Source organism: Callorhinchus milii, unplaced genomic scaffold (genome assembly GCF_018977255.1).
Source record: "Callorhinchus milii isolate IMCB2004 unplaced genomic scaffold, IMCB_Cmil_1.0 Scaffold20, whole genome shotgun sequence".
Lineage (NCBI taxonomy): Eukaryota > Metazoa > Chordata > Chondrichthyes > Chimaeriformes > Callorhinchidae > Callorhinchus > Callorhinchus milii.
Genome location: NW_024704761.1, coordinates 653079 through 670974, shown reverse-complemented (window position 1 = coordinate 670974; position 17896 = coordinate 653079). Strand labels below are relative to the sequence as shown.

At 47.9% G+C, this 17896-nt stretch overlaps 3 protein-coding genes across 7 annotated transcripts in view; 1 reads left to right on the top strand and 2 right to left on the bottom strand.

Moving 5' to 3' along the window:
* Nucleotides 1-50: 50 nt before the first annotated feature.
* adprm (ADP-ribose/CDP-alcohol diphosphatase, manganese-dependent) lies at nucleotides 51-3503 on the top strand. Of its 3 annotated transcripts, none has more exons than XM_042342420.1 (4): nucleotides 51-111; nucleotides 1471-2089; nucleotides 2363-2479; nucleotides 2694-3503. In XM_042342420.1, the coding sequence occupies exons 2-4, from the start codon at nucleotides 1471-1473 to the stop codon at nucleotides 2993-2995; spliced, it is 1038 nt and encodes a 345-aa protein (XP_042198354.1). In that variant the 5' UTR covers nucleotides 51-111; the 3' UTR covers nucleotides 2996-3503. The 3 variants fall into 3 exon arrangements, with proteins under 3 accessions (XP_042198354.1, XP_042198353.1, XP_007887052.1); XM_042342419.1 differs by having other exon boundaries at nucleotides 57-111; nucleotides 1454-2089; XM_007888861.2 differs by lacking the exon at nucleotides 51-111 and having other exon boundaries at nucleotides 1388-2089.
* Nucleotides 3504-4658: 1155 nt separating this feature from the next.
* On the bottom strand, nucleotides 4659-8486 carry tmem220 (transmembrane protein 220). The gene is given in 7 exon segments (XM_007888865.2): nucleotides 4659-5076; nucleotides 5255-5314; nucleotides 5873-5938; nucleotides 5941-5995; nucleotides 6403-6463; nucleotides 6576-6605; nucleotides 8367-8486. Coding segments are annotated over 7 exon segments (492 nt in total). The 5' UTR covers nucleotides 8457-8486; the 3' UTR covers nucleotides 4659-4946.
* A 2751-nt stretch (nucleotides 8487-11237) lies between these two features.
* map2k4b (mitogen-activated protein kinase kinase 4b) overlaps nucleotides 11238-17896 on the bottom strand; it is a 46045-nt gene continuing 39386 nt past the window's right edge. For all 3 annotated transcript variants that reach the window (XM_042342347.1, XM_007888862.2, XM_042342348.1), the window contains 4 exons: nucleotides 16047-16124; nucleotides 15677-15825; nucleotides 13922-13967; nucleotides 11238-13589 (listed from right to left, as the gene is read on the bottom strand). In XM_042342347.1, the coding sequence (XP_042198281.1) occupies nucleotides 13476-13589; nucleotides 13922-13967; nucleotides 15677-15825; nucleotides 16047-16124 (387 nt within the window). In that variant the 3' untranslated portion in view covers nucleotides 11238-13475. The remainder of the gene's footprint in view (nucleotides 13590-13921; nucleotides 13968-15676; nucleotides 15826-16046; nucleotides 16125-17896) is intronic.

The window sequence follows — 17896 nt, the reverse complement described above, 5'->3', positions numbered from 1 at the left end:
CCACCAACACACACAGCGCACCTTTAAGAGTCGGCACCGGAAGTGGCGGTTGAGGTGCGGCGGTGATTGTCTTCCCCCCGGAAACAGCGGCGGCGACAGTGACAGTGACAGGTACAGGGGGGCCCCGGGGGGGGGGGAGAGCCCGGGGGGGGGGGAGAGCCCGGGGGGGGGGGGAGAGCCCGGGGGGGGGGAGAGCCCGGGGGGGGGGGGGAGAGCCCGGGGGGGGGGGAGAGCCCGGGGGGGGGGGGAGAGCCCGGGGGGGGTTTGGGGTACAAACATACTGAAATGCTGTCACTATGCAGCGCCTTCGGCCGCCCCCCGACCCCCCCACACCCCCGACCCCCCCACACCCCCGACCCCCCCACACCCCCGACCCCCCCACACCCCCCGACCCCCCCACACCCCCGACCCCCCCACACCCCCCGACCCCCCCACACCCCCCCACACCCCCCCGACCCCCCCACACCCTCCGACCCCCAACGTGAGAGACTGTGTAAATGTCATTTGTTGTTGAAGTCCACAATCTGCGTTTCACCCACAAAACAGTCACTACAGTCACGTGACTCAGACGTTGGGGTCCAACACCCGATTATCATCATTGGGGATCACGTGGGTCCGGAATACAGCGCCGGAGGGACCCTCTGTGGGGGGAGAGCCCCGGGGGGGGGGGGGGGGGCCCGGGGGGGGAGGGGCCCGGGGGGGGGACATGTCAACCCGAGCAACTGCTCCGACCGTGTCTCTCTCTCTCTGTGTCTCTCTCTCTGTGTCTCTCTCTCTGTGTCTCTCTCTCTCTGTCTCTGTGTCTCTCTGTGTCTCTCTCTTTGTCTCTGTCTCTCTGTCTCTCTCTCTCTCTCTCTCTGTCTCTGTCTCTCTGTGTCTCTCTCTCTGTGTCTCTCTCTCTCTGTCTCTGTGTCTCTCTGTGTCTCTCTCTCTGTGTCTCTCTCTCTCTGTCTCTCTCTCTCTCTCTCTGTGTCTCTGTCTCTCTGTCTCTCTCTCTGTGTCTCTCTCTGTCTCTGTCTCTCTGTCTCTCTCTCTCTCTCTGTGTCTCTGTCTCTCTGTGTCTCTCTCTCTGTGTCTCTCTCTCTCTGTCTCTGTGTCTCTCTGTGTCTCTCTCTGTCTCTGTCTCTCTGTCTCTGTGTCTCTCTCTGTGTCTCTCTCTCTGTGTCTCTCTCTCTCTGTCTCTCTCTCTCTCTCTCTGTGTCTCTGTCTCTCTGTCTCTCTCTCTGTGTCTCTCTCTGTCTCTGTCTCTGTGTCTCTCTCTGTGTCTCTCTGTCTCTGTCTCTGTGTCTCTCTCTGTCTCTCTGTCTCTGTGTCTCTCTCTGTCTCTCTCTCTCTGTCTCTGTCTCTCTGTCTCTGTGTCTCTCTCTGTCTCTCTCTCTCTGTCGCTCTCTCTCTGTCTCTCTCTCTCTGTCTCTGTCTCTGTCTCCGGTGACTGTCGCCGTGTGATTTGCAGCCCCTGTGTTGGTGTAGATGGTGCGTGTGGGGTGTGAGGCGCTGAGGAGAATGACGGACCGAGCGCAGCGGAGCACAGAGCTCCTCTTCAGCTTCGGGGTGATCGCGGACGTCCAATACGCTGACACGGAGGACGGCTTTAACTACACGGGGACGAGGCAGCGCTACTACCGGAGCAGCCTGGACCTGCTGCGCAGCGCCATCCGCGACTGGAACCGGGAAGCCCCTCCGCCCGTGTTCGTGCTGCAGCTCGGAGACATCATCGACGGCTGCAATTCCCGGCAAAAGACCTCGGCCCGGGCGCTGCGGGCGGTGCTGGCGGAGCTGACACGGTGCCGGTGCCCGGTCCACCACGTCTGGGGCAACCACGAGTTCTACAACTTTGACAGGAACGAGCTGCTGACGTCCGCCCTCAACAGCAAACACCTGGGAGAGGACCCGACCTCGGGGGCCGCGGCCAACGACCCCGAGGGCTTCTACAGTTACCACTTCAGCCCTTTCCCCAAGTTCCGCTTCGTCCTGACCGACACGTACGACCTCAGTGTCCTGGGACGGCAGAACGGCAGCAAGAAACACCAGGAGGCACTTCAGACCTTGAGGGAGAAGAACAAAAACGAAAACCTCAACAGCCCGATCGGTAACTTGTTTGTGTCAGTGTAAAAACATCCCTGGAGTTTCTGTCTCGGGCTGGACGCAATGTGCATCAATAATAATAATAATAATAATAATAATCCTTATCACGTCTTCGAGACGTCTCAAAGCGCTTCACACAATACACCGTAGAGCGAGTTGACCCGTATACTTTGTGGGTGAAATATACCGCAACCCTCTCTTTTTCCTCCCTTCCTAACACTGTATTCCTTGTGGAATTTACAAAGAAATGTAAAAGCTCCAACTCTTTCCTGAACAGGCCTCGCGGAGCAGAACTTTGTGGAGTTCAACGGGGGATTCAGTCGGGAGCAACTGGAGTGGTTAAACCAGGTGTTAACTTTCTCTGATAACAACCAGGAAAAGGTGACGGTGGTCGGTAAGTTTTGGTGTGTTTAACGAGGTAATTGGTGTTGATTTTTTTTTAGGTGGATACAATTGCACAACATTTTTCATAACAGAATTCTGGCCTCACCCACTCCTCCCAGTGACCTGGTTCAGGAAAGCGGATTCGAGGGGATGTGTAACTTGAGACCGTGGATTTCCAATGTCGGAATGATTTGAAACAATAACTTACCCAATCTTTAATGCAGGTCATCTTCCCGTCCACCCGAACTCCACAGATCCAATCTGTGTGGCCTGGAACTATGAGAAGATACTGTCAGTACTGCACGCGCACCAGAGCGTGGTTTGTTTTATATCGGGCCACGACCACGACGGAGGGTACTTCCTGGATGAGCACGGGATACACCACCTCACGTTTGAAGGGGTGATCGAAACCCCCCCGAACAGCCAGGCATTTGGTACCATCTACGCGCACGAAGACAGGATGGTGCTAGTAGGAAGAGGCAGGGTTCCCAACAGGATCCTGCACTACAGGAAGACTGGAGATTAATCTGGGGACGGTTGATTCATGTCAACACTTTTGTTATTGTCAAGACTTGACAGTGCAGTGATCTTATAGAATGGCAGAACAGGCTCGAGGGGCTGAATGGCCTATTCCTGTTCCTAGTGGTTTGCCGTGTGCCGCCTTCCAACCAAATCTCGAAATCAGTTGCCTCAGTTTGCTAAATAATTGCTTCCTGTTCTCTCCATTAACACAACAACAAATGACATTTGTTCAGCACCTTTCACGTCAGGAGGACGCCCTAAGCTAATATGGCTGACACCTCACCTTGTGACCTTCCCGCTCTTGTCAGCAGCTACAACAAAGCTGAAAGTGTGGGTTGGTGGCTTGAGCTCACAACGGCAGTAAGACAGTTCCCTGAGGCACCTACATCGAGAAGCTCGGAGCCCTTTCCTGCTCAGAAACTCCCAGGTTTTGTTGAGCTGATTGACATTCCCCCAATAGTAGTGCCTTCCACTTGTAAAGTGAATTGTCTATAATATAATAAATAATAATCCTGGCATTTGATATAGCGCTTTTCATGTCTTCTCGATATACTCAAAGCGCTTCACAGAATAAACTGTAAAGTGAATTGACTGTATATTTGTGGGCGAAACTCGGCAGCCAATTATGCACAGCAGCGTCCACACAAACGGTTATGGATTGAAAATGACCAATTTATATATTTTTCACCCACAAAACACACAGGCAATTCACTTTACAGTGTATCCTGTGAAGCGCTTTGAGACGTCTCAAAGACGTGATAAGGCGCCGTATCAAATGCCAGGGTTATTATTAGAATATTGAGGGTTTGGAGAAGATGACAGAAATAGCACTTTTCTCATGGCTTTTGCAAGATGATCAGATGCCTCAGGCATTATTTCATGATGTAGGAAAGACGATGGAGTGTCACTGCTCTACTGCGTTAACAAGCGATCTGAAGGAACCATGATGGGTCAACACATTGGAGAATTGTTCAATATACTGGAACATTACATGTCACGTTGGAGCACGGAACAATACTTTGGAGCTTGTTATATATTTGCACAAACTACAACGCATTGAAGCACAGTGTAAGCGAGAATCAAAATGTCTCAGAGCCTCCGATGGGGGCACGGCCTGTAAATTAATTGCTGAAAAGCTTCCGTTGCTTCATGCGGACTTTGTTGAAATACATTTATTTATTATAAATAACACTACTTGATTGGAGTACTTCATAAAACCATTCCCATGAAATAAAATCTATTTGAGCCACCAAATGTCTGAGTGAGTCAATTCAGCAGTGTGCTGGGGATCAAATAACCATCACCTAAACGTGTCAGTACAGACACTTGGGCGAAAGGAATTTCATCAAGATGTCTCAGAGCGCTTCAGCAGATTTTACTGTAAATGTGTAGTGACTGTTTTTTGTAGGCTTGAAACTGCATTTAGCGAATATATAACACTTTATTAAAACACAAGTATTCAGAGTCATTCTTAAAATTGTAACATCAAATGTGTAAATAACTAATTAAATACAAAACCTCTCAAATTAAAGTACGGTTGATGATATAAGCTCAATTGTCTCCCCTTTATACTTTACATCAATACTATTTTTGATAAATCAATTTATTATCAGATAAATGTAATTAACAATGGCTTTCTCTAAATCATGTGTGCATTTCACTTTAAATTTGACATCCAGTTACAAATTACTGACGTAATGTAGTAGTAAAGCCAAACTAGGAATGGTACAGGTGTTACAGACACTGCAACTGATACTGTAAGCACCGAGATATCTGGAGAAAAAGTACATTTCAATTTAGTGTTCACCAGGGATGGGGGTAATCTGATTATCAGCTGTCAATTACAACAAAAAGAGAACAGCAGTGAGATATTTGATTAAAAGTAACACACTTCTTATCAGTGCGACTCGGGCTGGTTAGGGAACCCTTTGAATAATGTCCACACATCCATCATCCTAAATGGTGCCTTTACAGTGGCTTGGCCAGGATGCTCGGAGATCTTTATTGATGTAGTAGTAAAGCCAGGCTAGGAATGGTAAAGCTGTTACACACACTGCAACCGAGACTCTGAAAGCACCGAGATGTCTGGAGGGAAAGTACATTTCAATTCAACATCAATGTTCAGAGTAAATCAGTAACGTCAGGAATGTAGGACACCTGGCCAATCCCCATTTTCACATCCCATCTCAATCCTTCCCATTCCTCCCCCTCCTCTGCTCCTCTTCCCCCGACCCCTGTATGAAAAAGGACTAGTTTTACTCACTTCCCTGACTGTCGGCAAAGGAGGATCCAGAAAACGATCAGGACTAATCCCAAAAGCTCCCTGTAAAACAGGACAGGCAGCGACATAAGAACATGGGAACTTGTGTTTGACTTCGAAACAGCAATTAAAGAAAGGGATCGCTATTCAGTGAAACGCTGAGGCTGACCAGTGAGCGGCTATTTTTTTTTTGGGCCAGTGACACATGTGGAAACCCATCACTGTTGCTTAAGAGTCTCCAAACCAAGCTGAGGATCCCGTGCTGCCCACCGACACGTGGAGATCTCAGAGACAGATTGTTGGGATGGAACGTGCTCTCTCTCTCCCTGGAAATTCCAGAAAATATGAGGCGCAGGTTGGCAAGATCCAAGGCTTGGGGACCCGATGTGCGTATTGTGGTAACTGCTGGAGTCTAACCAGCTAAAACCACATAGCTTGCCATTGAGAGCTCTCCCTCTGCTTGACCAGCTTGGACCACCCTCCCCGTTAGTTAGGGCTTTGGCTTGCAGGGTTAACAGGAGTGGAGGGGGAGGATAAGTACAGAGTTGTAGAGACGGGAAGGAGCATAAAAAGACTTCAGTGATCCCGAAAGTAGACAGTGGCTACGGGAAGATTACGTACCTTCCCTCCTCCTCATGGAACAGGCTGTTCTTGGCGTTGTGGTATAGAGACCACCCCACAGGACGGCCACTGCACTGCACATCAACAGGTGCATTTCCGACAGACTTTTCCACATAAAGTTCTCTGCGGTGACACAACAGGTTAGAGGTGACAAGAAGCTGAGAATCAATTCACCGGGAGGCACTGACCCTCGCCATCTCCACTTCAGAACCAATTCGGAATTAAACCTGAATCAAGTCCGATCACTTTTTCTCTTCTGGTCTTGAGTGAATTGCGTGCCACCCCCATGTCACGGCCCCAACCCCTCTCCCAACCCCCAAGTTGGTAGCCCTCACGCCGTTCAGTCAGAAGGCTGTGGGTTCAAGCCCACATAGTCATGGACTAGTTTGACTCTCCGGTACTGTGTGAAGTAAGGAAACTTGGCTAAGGTTTTGCCTCATCCAGGAGTCAAACCGGGGTCCCCTCACTTGCAGAGCGAGTGCTCTGACTACTAAGCTACAGGACTCCACAAATGTCCCAGAGCTTCTTACCTGTGATGGAGGGGTTCACGCTAACGAGGAAAGCCAACCCAGCCGGGATTAAGTAGGCGATCTGTTTTGGGGGAAAGATTCGAGGAAAGTTCATGGCAAAGGTTTTCTCTTGTGGCTGTGAATGAACATTTAAACAGATGAAACAGGAAGTTTCAGCAGAAGAAGGTACTTACAATCCACATTTCTGCGTCCGGATCATTGATCTGCAAACGGTTCAGATGGAGAAGGTAAGTGATTTAAGCTTAATTTGGGGAGGGGCTGAGGGGCCAGGGGGTGGGGAGGGGCTGAGGGGCCAGGGGGTGGGGAGGGGCTGAGGGACCAGGGGGTGGGGAGGGGGTGGGGAGGGGCTGAGGGACCAGGGGGTGGGGAGGGGGTGAGGAGGGGCTGAGGGACCAGGGGGTGGGGAGGGGGTGGGGAGGGGCTGAGGGACCAGGGGGTGGGGAGGGGCTGAGGGACCAGGGGGTGGGGAGGGGCTGAGGGACCAGGGGGTGGGGAGGGGGTGGGGAGGGGCTGAGGGACCAGGGGGTGGGGAGGGGGTGGGGAGGGGCTGAGGGGCACTGTCCCACTTCCTGATCTGCACAGACGCCGATCTCTGGCGGTGAACCCCCGGCGATGGCTGTGACATTGGGGCCCATCCGAGGCCCTGTGGCTGTGGGGGTGGGGGGGGGTCTGTGTGGGGTGTCTGTGTGTGTGTGGGTCAGTGTGTGTGTGGGTGTGTGTGGGGGGGTCAGTGTGGGGGTCAGTGGGGGTGTATGTGGGGGAGTCAGTGTGGGGGTGTGTGTGGGTCAGTGTGTGGGTCAGTGTGTGTGTGTGTGTGTGGGTCAGTGTGTGTGTGGGTCAGTGTGGGGGTGTGTGTGTGTATGTCAGTGTGTGGGGGTGTGTGTGGGTCAGTGTGGGTCTGTGTGGGTCAGTGGGGGGGGGTGGGGGTGTGTGGGGGTCAGTGTGGGTCAGTGTGTGTGGGTCAGTGTGGGGGTGTGTGTGGGGGTGTGTGTGTGTGGGTTAGTGTGGGTGTGTGTGTGGGTCAGTGTGGGGGTGTGTGTGGGTCAGTGTGTGTGTGGGTCAGTGTGGGGGTGTGTGTGGGTCAGTGTGTGGGTCAGTGTGGGTGTGTGTGTGTGTGTGTGTGTGTGTGTGTGGGTCAGTGTGTGGGTCAGTGGGGGGGGGTGGGGTGTGTGTGGGTCAGTGTGTGTGGGTCAGTGTGGGGGTGTGTGTGTGTGTGGGTTAGTGTGGGTGTGTGTGTGTGTGTGGGTCAGTGTGGGGGTGTGTGTGTGTCTGTGTGTGTGGGTCATTGTGTGTGTCAGTGTGGGGGTGTGTGTGTGGGTCAGTGTGAGGGTCAGTGGGGGGGGGGTGTGGGTGTGTGGGTCAGTGGGGGGGGGGTGGGGGTGTGTGGGTCAGTGTGTGTATGTCAGTGTGTGGGGGTGTGTGTGGGTCAGTGGGGGTCAGTGGGGGTCGGGGGTCAGTGGGGGGGGGGTGGGGGTGGTGGGGGTGGTGTGTGGGTCAGTGTGTGGGTCAGTGGGGGGGGGGGTGGGGTGGTGTGGGTCAGTGTGTGGGGGTCAGTGTGGGGGTGTGTGTGTGTGTGGGTTAGTGTGGGGGTGTGTGTGTGGGTCAGTGTGGGTGTGTGTGTGTCTGTGTGTGTGGGTCAGTGTGTGGGTCAGTGTGTGGGTCAGTGGCGGGGGGGTCAGTGTGTGTGTCTGTGTGTGTGTGTGTGGGTCAGTGTGTGGGTCAGTGTGTGTCAGTGTGTGGGTCAGTGTGTGGGTCAGTGTGTGGGTCAGTGTGTGGGTCAGTGTGGGTGTGTGTGGGGGTGTGTGTGTGGGTCAGTGTGTGGGTCAGTGTGTGTGTGTGTGTGGGTCAGTGTGCGGGGGTCAGTGTGTGTGTGTGTGTGTGTGTGTGTGTGGGTCAGTGTGGGGGTCAGTGGCGGGGGGTCAGCCTCAGGGCCGCACAGCGCTGACTGACCCCCCGATCCTCACCTGTACTCCGGCGGCGAGAGAGAAGAAGGCGCTCATACAGAGGGCGCAGAGCCTCCACAGCAGCGCCGGGAGCGGCTCATAGGGCTCCATGTCTGTGCCCCCCACCCCCCACACACACACCCTCACACACCCACACACACACACACTCGGCCCTATAGCGGCGAGAGATCCTGTCCTGCAACCGCGGAGCCTCGGACACCGCCGGGGGAGGGGGGGGGGGGGGGGGAGGGGGTGTGGGGGGGTGGGTGTATGTGGGTGTGTATGTGGGTCTGTGTGGGGGGGTGGTGTGGGGGGGGGTGGGTGTATGTGGGTGTGTGGGGGGGGGGGGGGACGCTGCTGTGCGTAATTGGCTGCCCCGTTTATCCCACAACACAGTCACTTCACTTCCCAGTGTATCCTGTGGAGCGCAGTGGGAGAGGCTACGTTCTGGCAGTGGATTTGGGAGGAGCACTGTGTTGGCAGCGGTTCTGCCCTTTCGGTTCAGACGTTAAACCGAGTCCCGTCTCCGCTGAACGTTGGGGACGTCACAGATTCGGGAAACTTACCGAATGGCAATGGCCACAAATCCGCTGCCCGACACTCACCCACGTCACACCTCTGCGCTTCCCCCCCCCTCCTCGCGCAGACAAACTCGGCCCCTCGCCCGAGCAGGCGGCCGGTTAGCCGGGAGCCGGGGGGTAAAGCCACACCACCGCGGCCACGATGATGGTCAGTGCGTCGGCTGCCACTGCTCTCACCCCGAGCGAGTGGTACCACCGGCAACCGAGGCCGCGCCAGGGTTCAGGGGACACCAACACGGCAGGACGGGGAGGGCCTGTTTTGGTGCTGGTGCCCGGCATTTCAGCGCACTCCCCAGTGCCGGGGTTGGACGCTCAGCCAAAGGGAGGACGAACGGGAAGCGAACGTAGGCCGAAATGGTGGATCTTGAAGTGGGATTTAAAGATGACGAAGGAGTGGGGGGGGGGGGGGGGGGCGGAGGATTGCGGCAGGACGATCCGGCAGCTCCGTGCGAGCTCGGAGAGACCGGGGGGGGGGGGGGACGCAAAGCTTTCACCGACGAGGCTTTTCCCATCAGATGAATCGGTACGACCTGAACCCACCCGCAGCCCCACTCGGTGACTTAAGAAAAACAACTCCCAAGTACTTTTTTTTTTAAAAAAAAAGCTGTTTTTAATCGCTGCCCAGCGAGTGAGTAATGTTCCGGCTTCAGCTCAGTTCCCTTTTTCTTTGCCGTTAAAACTGATCGTTGAGATTACTGGTAGATATCATCAACAGAGACACAGCGCTGAAACTTAACTGGACAGAGAATTTCTCAAGATTGCTGCGCGATTGCTGCCACACCTTTCAGCCGTACACGGGGACGGTTATTTGTAGATATAGGCAGATATACCTTGCACATCGAAAATTGTGTGAATATTCCTTTTTTTTTTCATTTTTAGTGCTTTAGTAACGAAGGACACTATAGGGAATTATGCTCCAATGTAGTGTCGGCTTTTACAGCCAATGTGGCAGCCTACAAAGCCAATTAATTTGGAGACTTATCGGCCAAGAGATATGTTGCCACAGGTTTTGTCAAAAGCATGGATAACAATAATAATAAATTAGAAGGTATGCTGGTTAACACACATCTTCTGGCAACTTAACTATTAAGTAGTAGTAAACACGGGATAATGATTCAGAGAAGAAGGAAGTGGAAAGATGTATGTAACGTGCGGTAAAACTGAAAAGCACACTTTGTCTCGACCCGACCTGGTCGCACGTTTTATCGCTTGCGGCGGTTATCAACCTTTGACACGGAGAGCGAGCGTTTGCCAAGGACAGCGTGGGGTTTTGTGGACAGATGGTTAACATATTTGTTAGGCCGCCGGCTCGGATTTCTTTCAAACAATATTTTGTTTGGGAATTGGGGGTGGGGTGATGTCGTGCGGAGACTGCTAATGGGATTCACTAAATAAGGGAATGGGGGTGAGGACACCTTCCGATAACCAGGTCCGTCACACCGTCAGGCTGCGTTCCATTACAATCCACATTCATAGCAGCATTCCGTGCCCACAGCTCAACATGTCACACTTCCAGTGACCCGGTGTCCCCACTTGGAATAACCAGTGGAGTTACAGCAGGACATCGCAGGATGGGAAAGACTGGTAGAATTTTCACTGACGAGTCCTGGATGATAGTGGGTAAAATGGCCCACAATTTACAGCCGGTTCTTCTGCAGTCAATTAGTCTTAAAAGTTCACCTTCGAACTAACCTGATGGTAAAGTCGGATTCTCCTGCTGGTAAAACTAGCGTAGAAATCACAACAGTTGGAAAACTGGAAGCTTGAGCAGTCACACAGGGTTTGTGCTGAAAAAAACAGATCCTTCCTCCCAGGGTTATAATTGGCCAAAAGCAGTTACCAAAAATACTCTTGAAAACCGCAATTAGGGAATTTAATTGATGGTCAAAGCGATTAAGCCAGGAAATGGACAATTTTCCACAGTCTTTGAGGCTCAGCACTCACTGGGCGATTTACCCTTTGGCTTCCAGATAGGATATGGGCTTTACTCTGTTCGGAGTGCAGCACTGGCAATACATCAGAGAAAGGTACTTTCTGTTGTATTCTTCGAGGTGATGAGGGGGAGACGAGAGAGGGCCCAAGAGGAAGAGAGAGAGAGTTGGAGGAGGATGAAGTGAAGGTGTGAGGATTCTGCGAGGTCACTCAAATCTCACCTGAACAGTAAAATATGCAACAATACGCAGATATCGGGGAGGGGTTCAAGAGTATAACTATTGAGCCATTGGAGTGAGAGATGCAGATAAGGGTCACTGAAATCAAAAACATCCAGCAATTTTTTTAAATTAAAAAAAGGTCAAATTGTGCACTTTTATCCAGTATTTCAATGTATAATTTTTATTTTTGCAATTGTGTGTTTCAGACCTTACAAAAACAAGGACAAGGTCACAGTCACATCCTAGTTTTATTACAACTGACCTGCAGGCAAGAGTATAGAACTATTACATGAACACTTAGATTCCATATATAATGTTTTAAATATAGGAAGAAGTCAAACCAGTATACAGGATAAGAAATATCCATTGAGCTCCTTAAAAGTAATGCTTTTGTGGTGTTCAGTGAGCTCAGCTTTCACAGACGAGTAAGGCATCATCCCTGTACATCAGCTTTGATTTGTTTTTATACATTTTTCTATCGTACAGGAAAAAAAATTAACCAAATTTCACAATGTACAGTTTTTATTCTATTTTCACAGTTTGTGACCATTATACACCTTTTTTAAAAGATACATTGCAATATACTCCTCACCCTTAATAGATTATAATCTAAGATTAATATACCAATTGCCGATTTTTACAGGCATTCCACTCGAAGCTTAAAAGAAAAGTCCCTTGACGTTCTCGCCACACGCGTTTGTTTTCCCCCATCATCGAACAGCGCAGAGTTGAATGTTTATAACTGAACTGCTAAACAAGGGAAAGGAGGGTTGGGGGTGGGCGAAGTGGGGGCATGTGTTGAAGGGGTAAAGCAGGCAGAGGATCAATCTTCAGAATTCAGTACGTGTATGACATGATTCTATGAAGCAGATTAAGTACTCGTCCACCACAAAATATTCCAGTCAAAAGTCCAGCTCCCACCCCAAAAAGTAACCTCTCCCACACTCCCCCTGCCAGATGTTAGTATGCAAAAGAACAGCCGAGGACTCTGCAGCAGAATGTTCCTGCTTTCTGTGCAATAAAAAAAATCACCATTCCCGTTTTTCTAGCTACTCCAATTTTCTAATCAATAGTAATTTTCCCAGTCTGGCAGGTTCCGGGCCAAGTAATCGTCACCATTTTTGGTCTTGCGCAGTTTCAATATTACTTAGAATACTGCAATGCCGAACAGTTTGTAATCCATTTTGATTTTATGGGGCAGGAGTGTTTTTTTAAAAAAAACGAGCTAATAACAAAACCAAGAAGCAGATTTGTGTAATTAGAACACGGCTAAACTCAGGGTTACACAAAGTCTTCAGCCGTTAGTTACACAGGTCTATTGTGTATCAATAATTTCAGATAAAAACAGTATGTTGAAACCGTGGTAGGAGCACCTCAGTGAGTAACATAAAAAAATCTGTTGGCTGCTTACTGTACAATCCATACACATCTTGCTTTTGTCTAACATACTGAGACATCACTGTGCACGTTTACAGACTGATTAACAAACGGGAAAGTATTTATTCTTTCAATACAAGCCTTAATTTTGTTGCCAGCGTGCTTTTGCCCTTTAAGCATGTTGTTCACAAAGTACTTCAAAGCACCTGCTACCACTTCTCTTCAGGTTTCAATAGACAAGATTAAAAACAAATTTTTCGCAGGTGATTCGCCTGTTTTCTAAGGGTTACAAATTTACTGTACAGTGATCACACACTTATTTATATAAAAGTCAGTTATAGGGGATTACCGCTCTCTTTGCATCATCAACCTCTGTCCACATGATTTTTTGGTGAAAGAAATGCTGTTCAGTTATTAAACAAATTTATTAACAGTAAAATACAGGTGAATTTACTCCTACATGATATACACTAACTAACGCAACAGAATTAAAATCAGTAAATCTATTGCACTTTGTGAAGCAAATTTCCTCAATCTTGCACGAGGTGGTATCAAAGTATCCTGTTCATGTACAAATTTCCTTTCATTGAAGGCAAAACGCCCAATATCTATTAAAGCATCGGATTGCTTGGAGTTGACTGAAATAGTCTATGCTTGTTTGAAAGACGTGGCCTTTCCAGCAATGAACTGAGAAGTCTCCAGTTTTTAAAAACTCCTCCGTTGCATAATGTCCCAACATAGTTCAGGTTAAATGGAACACATTACCAGACTCCACACAACTATCCTGGAAAGACAACGACTCTTTCGCTCTCTGCTCCAGACAAATACACTTATGATGGACTTCGCTACTATGAGAAGGATGCTTTTCAGATGGGACAATAGTGGCCAGACACAAAAGAAAATGAACACCAATTTTTTATTGCACGGTCTGTTTGGGCAAGTTAAAAATAGAAACACTGCAATGTGCCACATAAATCTTTACACCTTGATTTTTCTCATCGATCTTTTTCAGCAGCAAATTAATCAACATACATTGGGGAAATCGGGGTTGGAGGCATTTGATCCAAGATTTTGCAAACGTAGCCTGCAACTGCTACTTTACGCTCTTCATACATCAAGATGAAAGGATGTTTCTGAATAAGTAAAAGCAGTGAGACTTAGCTTAGTATGTTCCACAAATACCAAACAAACATCTTCCCTCCAATGAACATATATTCTATCAGACGATAACACAGTGAACTTTGATTGCAGCTCTTTAATTGTTAATATCTCACATGAAACCTCTTTGGATAACAGCAATCCCACACACACGGTCAACATTCTTTGTCTAATCCCAGGCAAAGAGGAGAAATTGAACCATAGATTTTAGCATCAAAAATGGATTTCAGACACTTTGAAGCTAAATTAAGGAAAAAAATATAGTACCTTATGCTCACCAGCACAAGGGCTCAAAAATTAAACTCACCAGAAGCTCTCTATACTTTGGCCTTTTGGATTCATCCTTTGTAAGGCTAGAAGAGATGAAAAGCGTTGAAAAGCAAAGTTAGTCAATGCCGAAAAACTAGTTCCACACCCCAAAATGACTAGAAACAGGAGCAACTCAAATTAAACAGGCACTTGATATAAATGGCAATTCAACTTCTGACATCTGGTCAATGAAACAGAGACTTCCTACCACTATAGTGGATAAAACTCAGTCAACTATAAATTTAACCAGTTGGTTAAATATAGCACACAAATATACAGTCAATTCACTTTACAGTATATGCTGTGAAGTGCTTTGATCCATCTCAAAAATGGGATAAGGTGCTATATCAAATGCAAGGATTATTATTATTAACACCCAAATTAAATTGGACTGTAGAGGATACAATACTTTATTTTAATCCTGGCAGTGCAGAGGCATACTTCCTTAAGCATTTTTAGATTGTCGTTTTTTTCATCAATTCCTAATGGTATATCGGCATTTCAGTTAATCTCTTTGCTCCCAAAGGCACCCATAACTACTACTGTTAATTGAACCATAACAAATTTCAATCTATACACGAACAGAAGATGGCAGCAAATTTCAATGCACCATCTCAAGACTGCAAATTTGTGCTGACATCAATGGTTGGATTGCTTAAGCTTTTAATGTTGCAACAGTAAAAGGCTGCCTGGAATATTAAGTCATTTAACATTATATTTGCTTGTGGTGGTTAGCATTAGATTTATTTATTTATGAGGTGATGATTAACCTATATAAAACACTGGTTAGGCCTCAATTAGAATACTGCGCTCAGTTTGGGCTCCGCACTATAGGAAGGATGTGAAGGCATTGGAAAGGGCGCAGAGGAGATTTACAAGAATAGTACCAGGAATGAAGGACCATGATGATGAGGAAAGGCGAGAGAGGCCGGGATTATTCTCATTGGAGCAGAGAAGGTTACGAGGACCTAATAGAGGTCTTCAATACCATGAGGGGATTTGATAGGTCAGAAAGGGAAAAACTGTTTCCACTGGTGGGTGTGTCAGTGACTCGAGGTCACAGATTCAAAACAGTCTCTAAAAGAAGCCGAGGGGAGGGGAGAAGAAATGTTTTCACGCAGCGAGTTGTTTGAATCTGGAACGCATTGCCTGAAAGGGCGGTCGAGGCCGATTCGATAACTACTTTTAAAAATGCAGTGGACGGGTATTTGAGGAGGACCGGTCTGCAGGGTTATGGGGAAAGGGCCGGGGAGTGGGATTGACATTACAATGCTCTTTTCAAAGAGCCGGCACAGACTCGATGGGCCGAATGGCCTCTTTTTGTGCTGTACGAATCTATGACTCTATATTTGATTATCCCACTTGCTTCCTTCCTATATTCCACAAACCTCAATCAAAATGCACAAGGGTGCTTTTAGTTTAAAACTTAAGCAACTTGGATAGATATTACAATATAAATTTACTTTTATATAGCAGCTTTCGGAAGTATGCCCCAAGGGACTGGATAGTCTAAGCTTTGTAACCGAGCTGGGGTTACGGGTCAAGGAGTCTCAGGGCAGAGGGTGGGAGAAGATGGCCGAGAACATGGTCAAACAGGAAGGTCTGAAGGCAGACATTTCCAATGCTGCCTGCTCAAACCTTGGTCGTTATGGTTTGCCATAGATTTATTTGTCGTGGTTAAAAAGCTATTTATTTTTTTAAAAAGCTTGAGTCGAATTGCCCTGACGTGCAACACGTCAATCAGTATTCTTACCACAGGTTGACAAAGTTGATGAAGCTGGGGGAGAATTCTCTCTCCTCAGAGTTGCTGAGCTGTGGAGGATCTCCCTTTACCACCTGTGTGAGCTGATCAAATACACTGTTCCATTTTGGATACGGGAATCGGCCAGTGGCTAGCTCATACTAAGGAACACAGAATAAGATATCAGCCAATGACTTACACACACCACACACACATTTGACCAACATGATAACCAAAATTTATCCATTGCAGTCTTGCTGTACGTTTTTATATTAAAAAACATTTTATTTCTCTAATTAAAATTATTTTTTAATGGAATCAACCACTGTAATAACATTCATGACTAAAGGTCAGTTTGAAAACTTGGTTGCATTTTACTCACTAATGTGATTCCCAAGCTCCAAACATCCGATCGCACATCATAGCCTTGTCTTGAAGCACTTGGATCTATTCTTTCAGGCTTAGGGGTGGGGGTGGGGGGAAGAGAGACAAGAGAGGAATGCACACACACACACACACAAAGAGAAAAAAATCAGTTTAGTCCACTGTACTTTATTGATATTGGCTACAATCTATTGAAGAATTGATCTGATCATTGCCTTTTTCACACAATCCTGAAATTCCAATAAGAACAAGTGTATATATGCCTGTCAAAAGGAATGCGGTTCAATTTTTAAATAATCTATACAGAATATGTCAACAAGGACATTCCGAGGTCTTTATTGGAAGTGCTTCACACAATAAACACAAGGTGCCCTTCAGCCCACTGGGTGGATCTGAATAAGTCCCTCTGAAGGCCGTATCACAAGATTGGGCTTACACTAACTGAACACTGACACTCGGTAACTCCAAAGTGTAGCATTCCACAAGTCCAAGTAGGAAAATCACAATCGAACAAGGAATGTTCCACCACCTTCTGCAGTTTCAAGGCTACGTAGAGTGCAATTAATCCCTTTCCAATGCTTCAATGACACCAGTCCTCCAGTGAATGGCACCGCTTATTGCCACACAATCTTCAACAAGGTGTAAAGTCAGCAAATTCATCACACAGATCAATTAATCCAGGCACGACCCTTCCTACGCTGGGCATCCTAGGTCACTCTCACATTGAATAACATTTCATAGTTATTTTAACCGTGTCAGTGTTTTGAAAGCTGGTAGATGGAAAGAATGCACTAAGTACAGCTGGTACTTTGACATACTAACTTTGGTATACTTTCTTTCCGTGGCTTATACTCACCTAATTTTAAATGCTTAAGGTATATACACTTTTAAAAAAAACTCACTGTAACATACAGTTAATGTTATTAAATAAGGAGGGCAGAGAATGGTTCAATAATCAATTTCAGGTACTTTCAAAAGTGCCACACTTTCAATGTGCACAAACCACAGCTATGATGAGTAACACACAGAAGTTGCACAATTAAAATGAGTAAGCACTTTTCAATTGAGATTACACGAGTTTAGAGGAGCTCTCATGATATGAGAATATAAGAGTACACTTAATTAAAGTGCCTTTTTTTAAATACTTCAGAACAACACGATTCGGAAGGGATTTTACTCTCCCCTCCATATCCATATTTAAGATTATAATGTCTGAACATCAAATATTTGCTCAGCAAATGGCTCTAAATGCTCATTAGATGGAATGATATGCACCTGGAAGATATTTCTTTGCTGAACTATAAATGTGTAAATATACACTAAATATCATTTCTAGATAGAGTACGACAATGCAGGTTGAAATAAAATTGCATTTGGCCATCAAATGATTTCACTATTTCAGGGACAAAGCATTTGATCAAGCTAACAACAACAACAAAATGACACTTATAGAGTGCCTTTCACGTCGGGAGGACATCCCAAGGTGCTGGACAGTCAGAGGTCAGGACCCGAGCATGGGGAGGGTGGGGTAGGGGTGAGGGAAGGCAGAGGAGGGAGGGCAACTGAAGGCGCGATTGAAGAGGAAGGTCTTGAGACCGGCCTTGAAGGAGGCAATGGAGGAAGCGAGGCGAAGGGACTGTGGGATGGAGTTCCAGAGTCTGGGGGCAGAGAGGCTGAAAGCCCGGCCACCGATAGTAGAGCGGGTCGGGCGCGAGACATGGAGCAAGTCAGAGCCCGAAGAACGGAGGGAGCGGGCAGGTTGGTAGGGAGTCAGCAGGTCAGAGAGGTAGGAGGGGGCGAGGCTATGGATGGCCTTGAAAATGAGGACGAGGATCTTGAATTCGATCC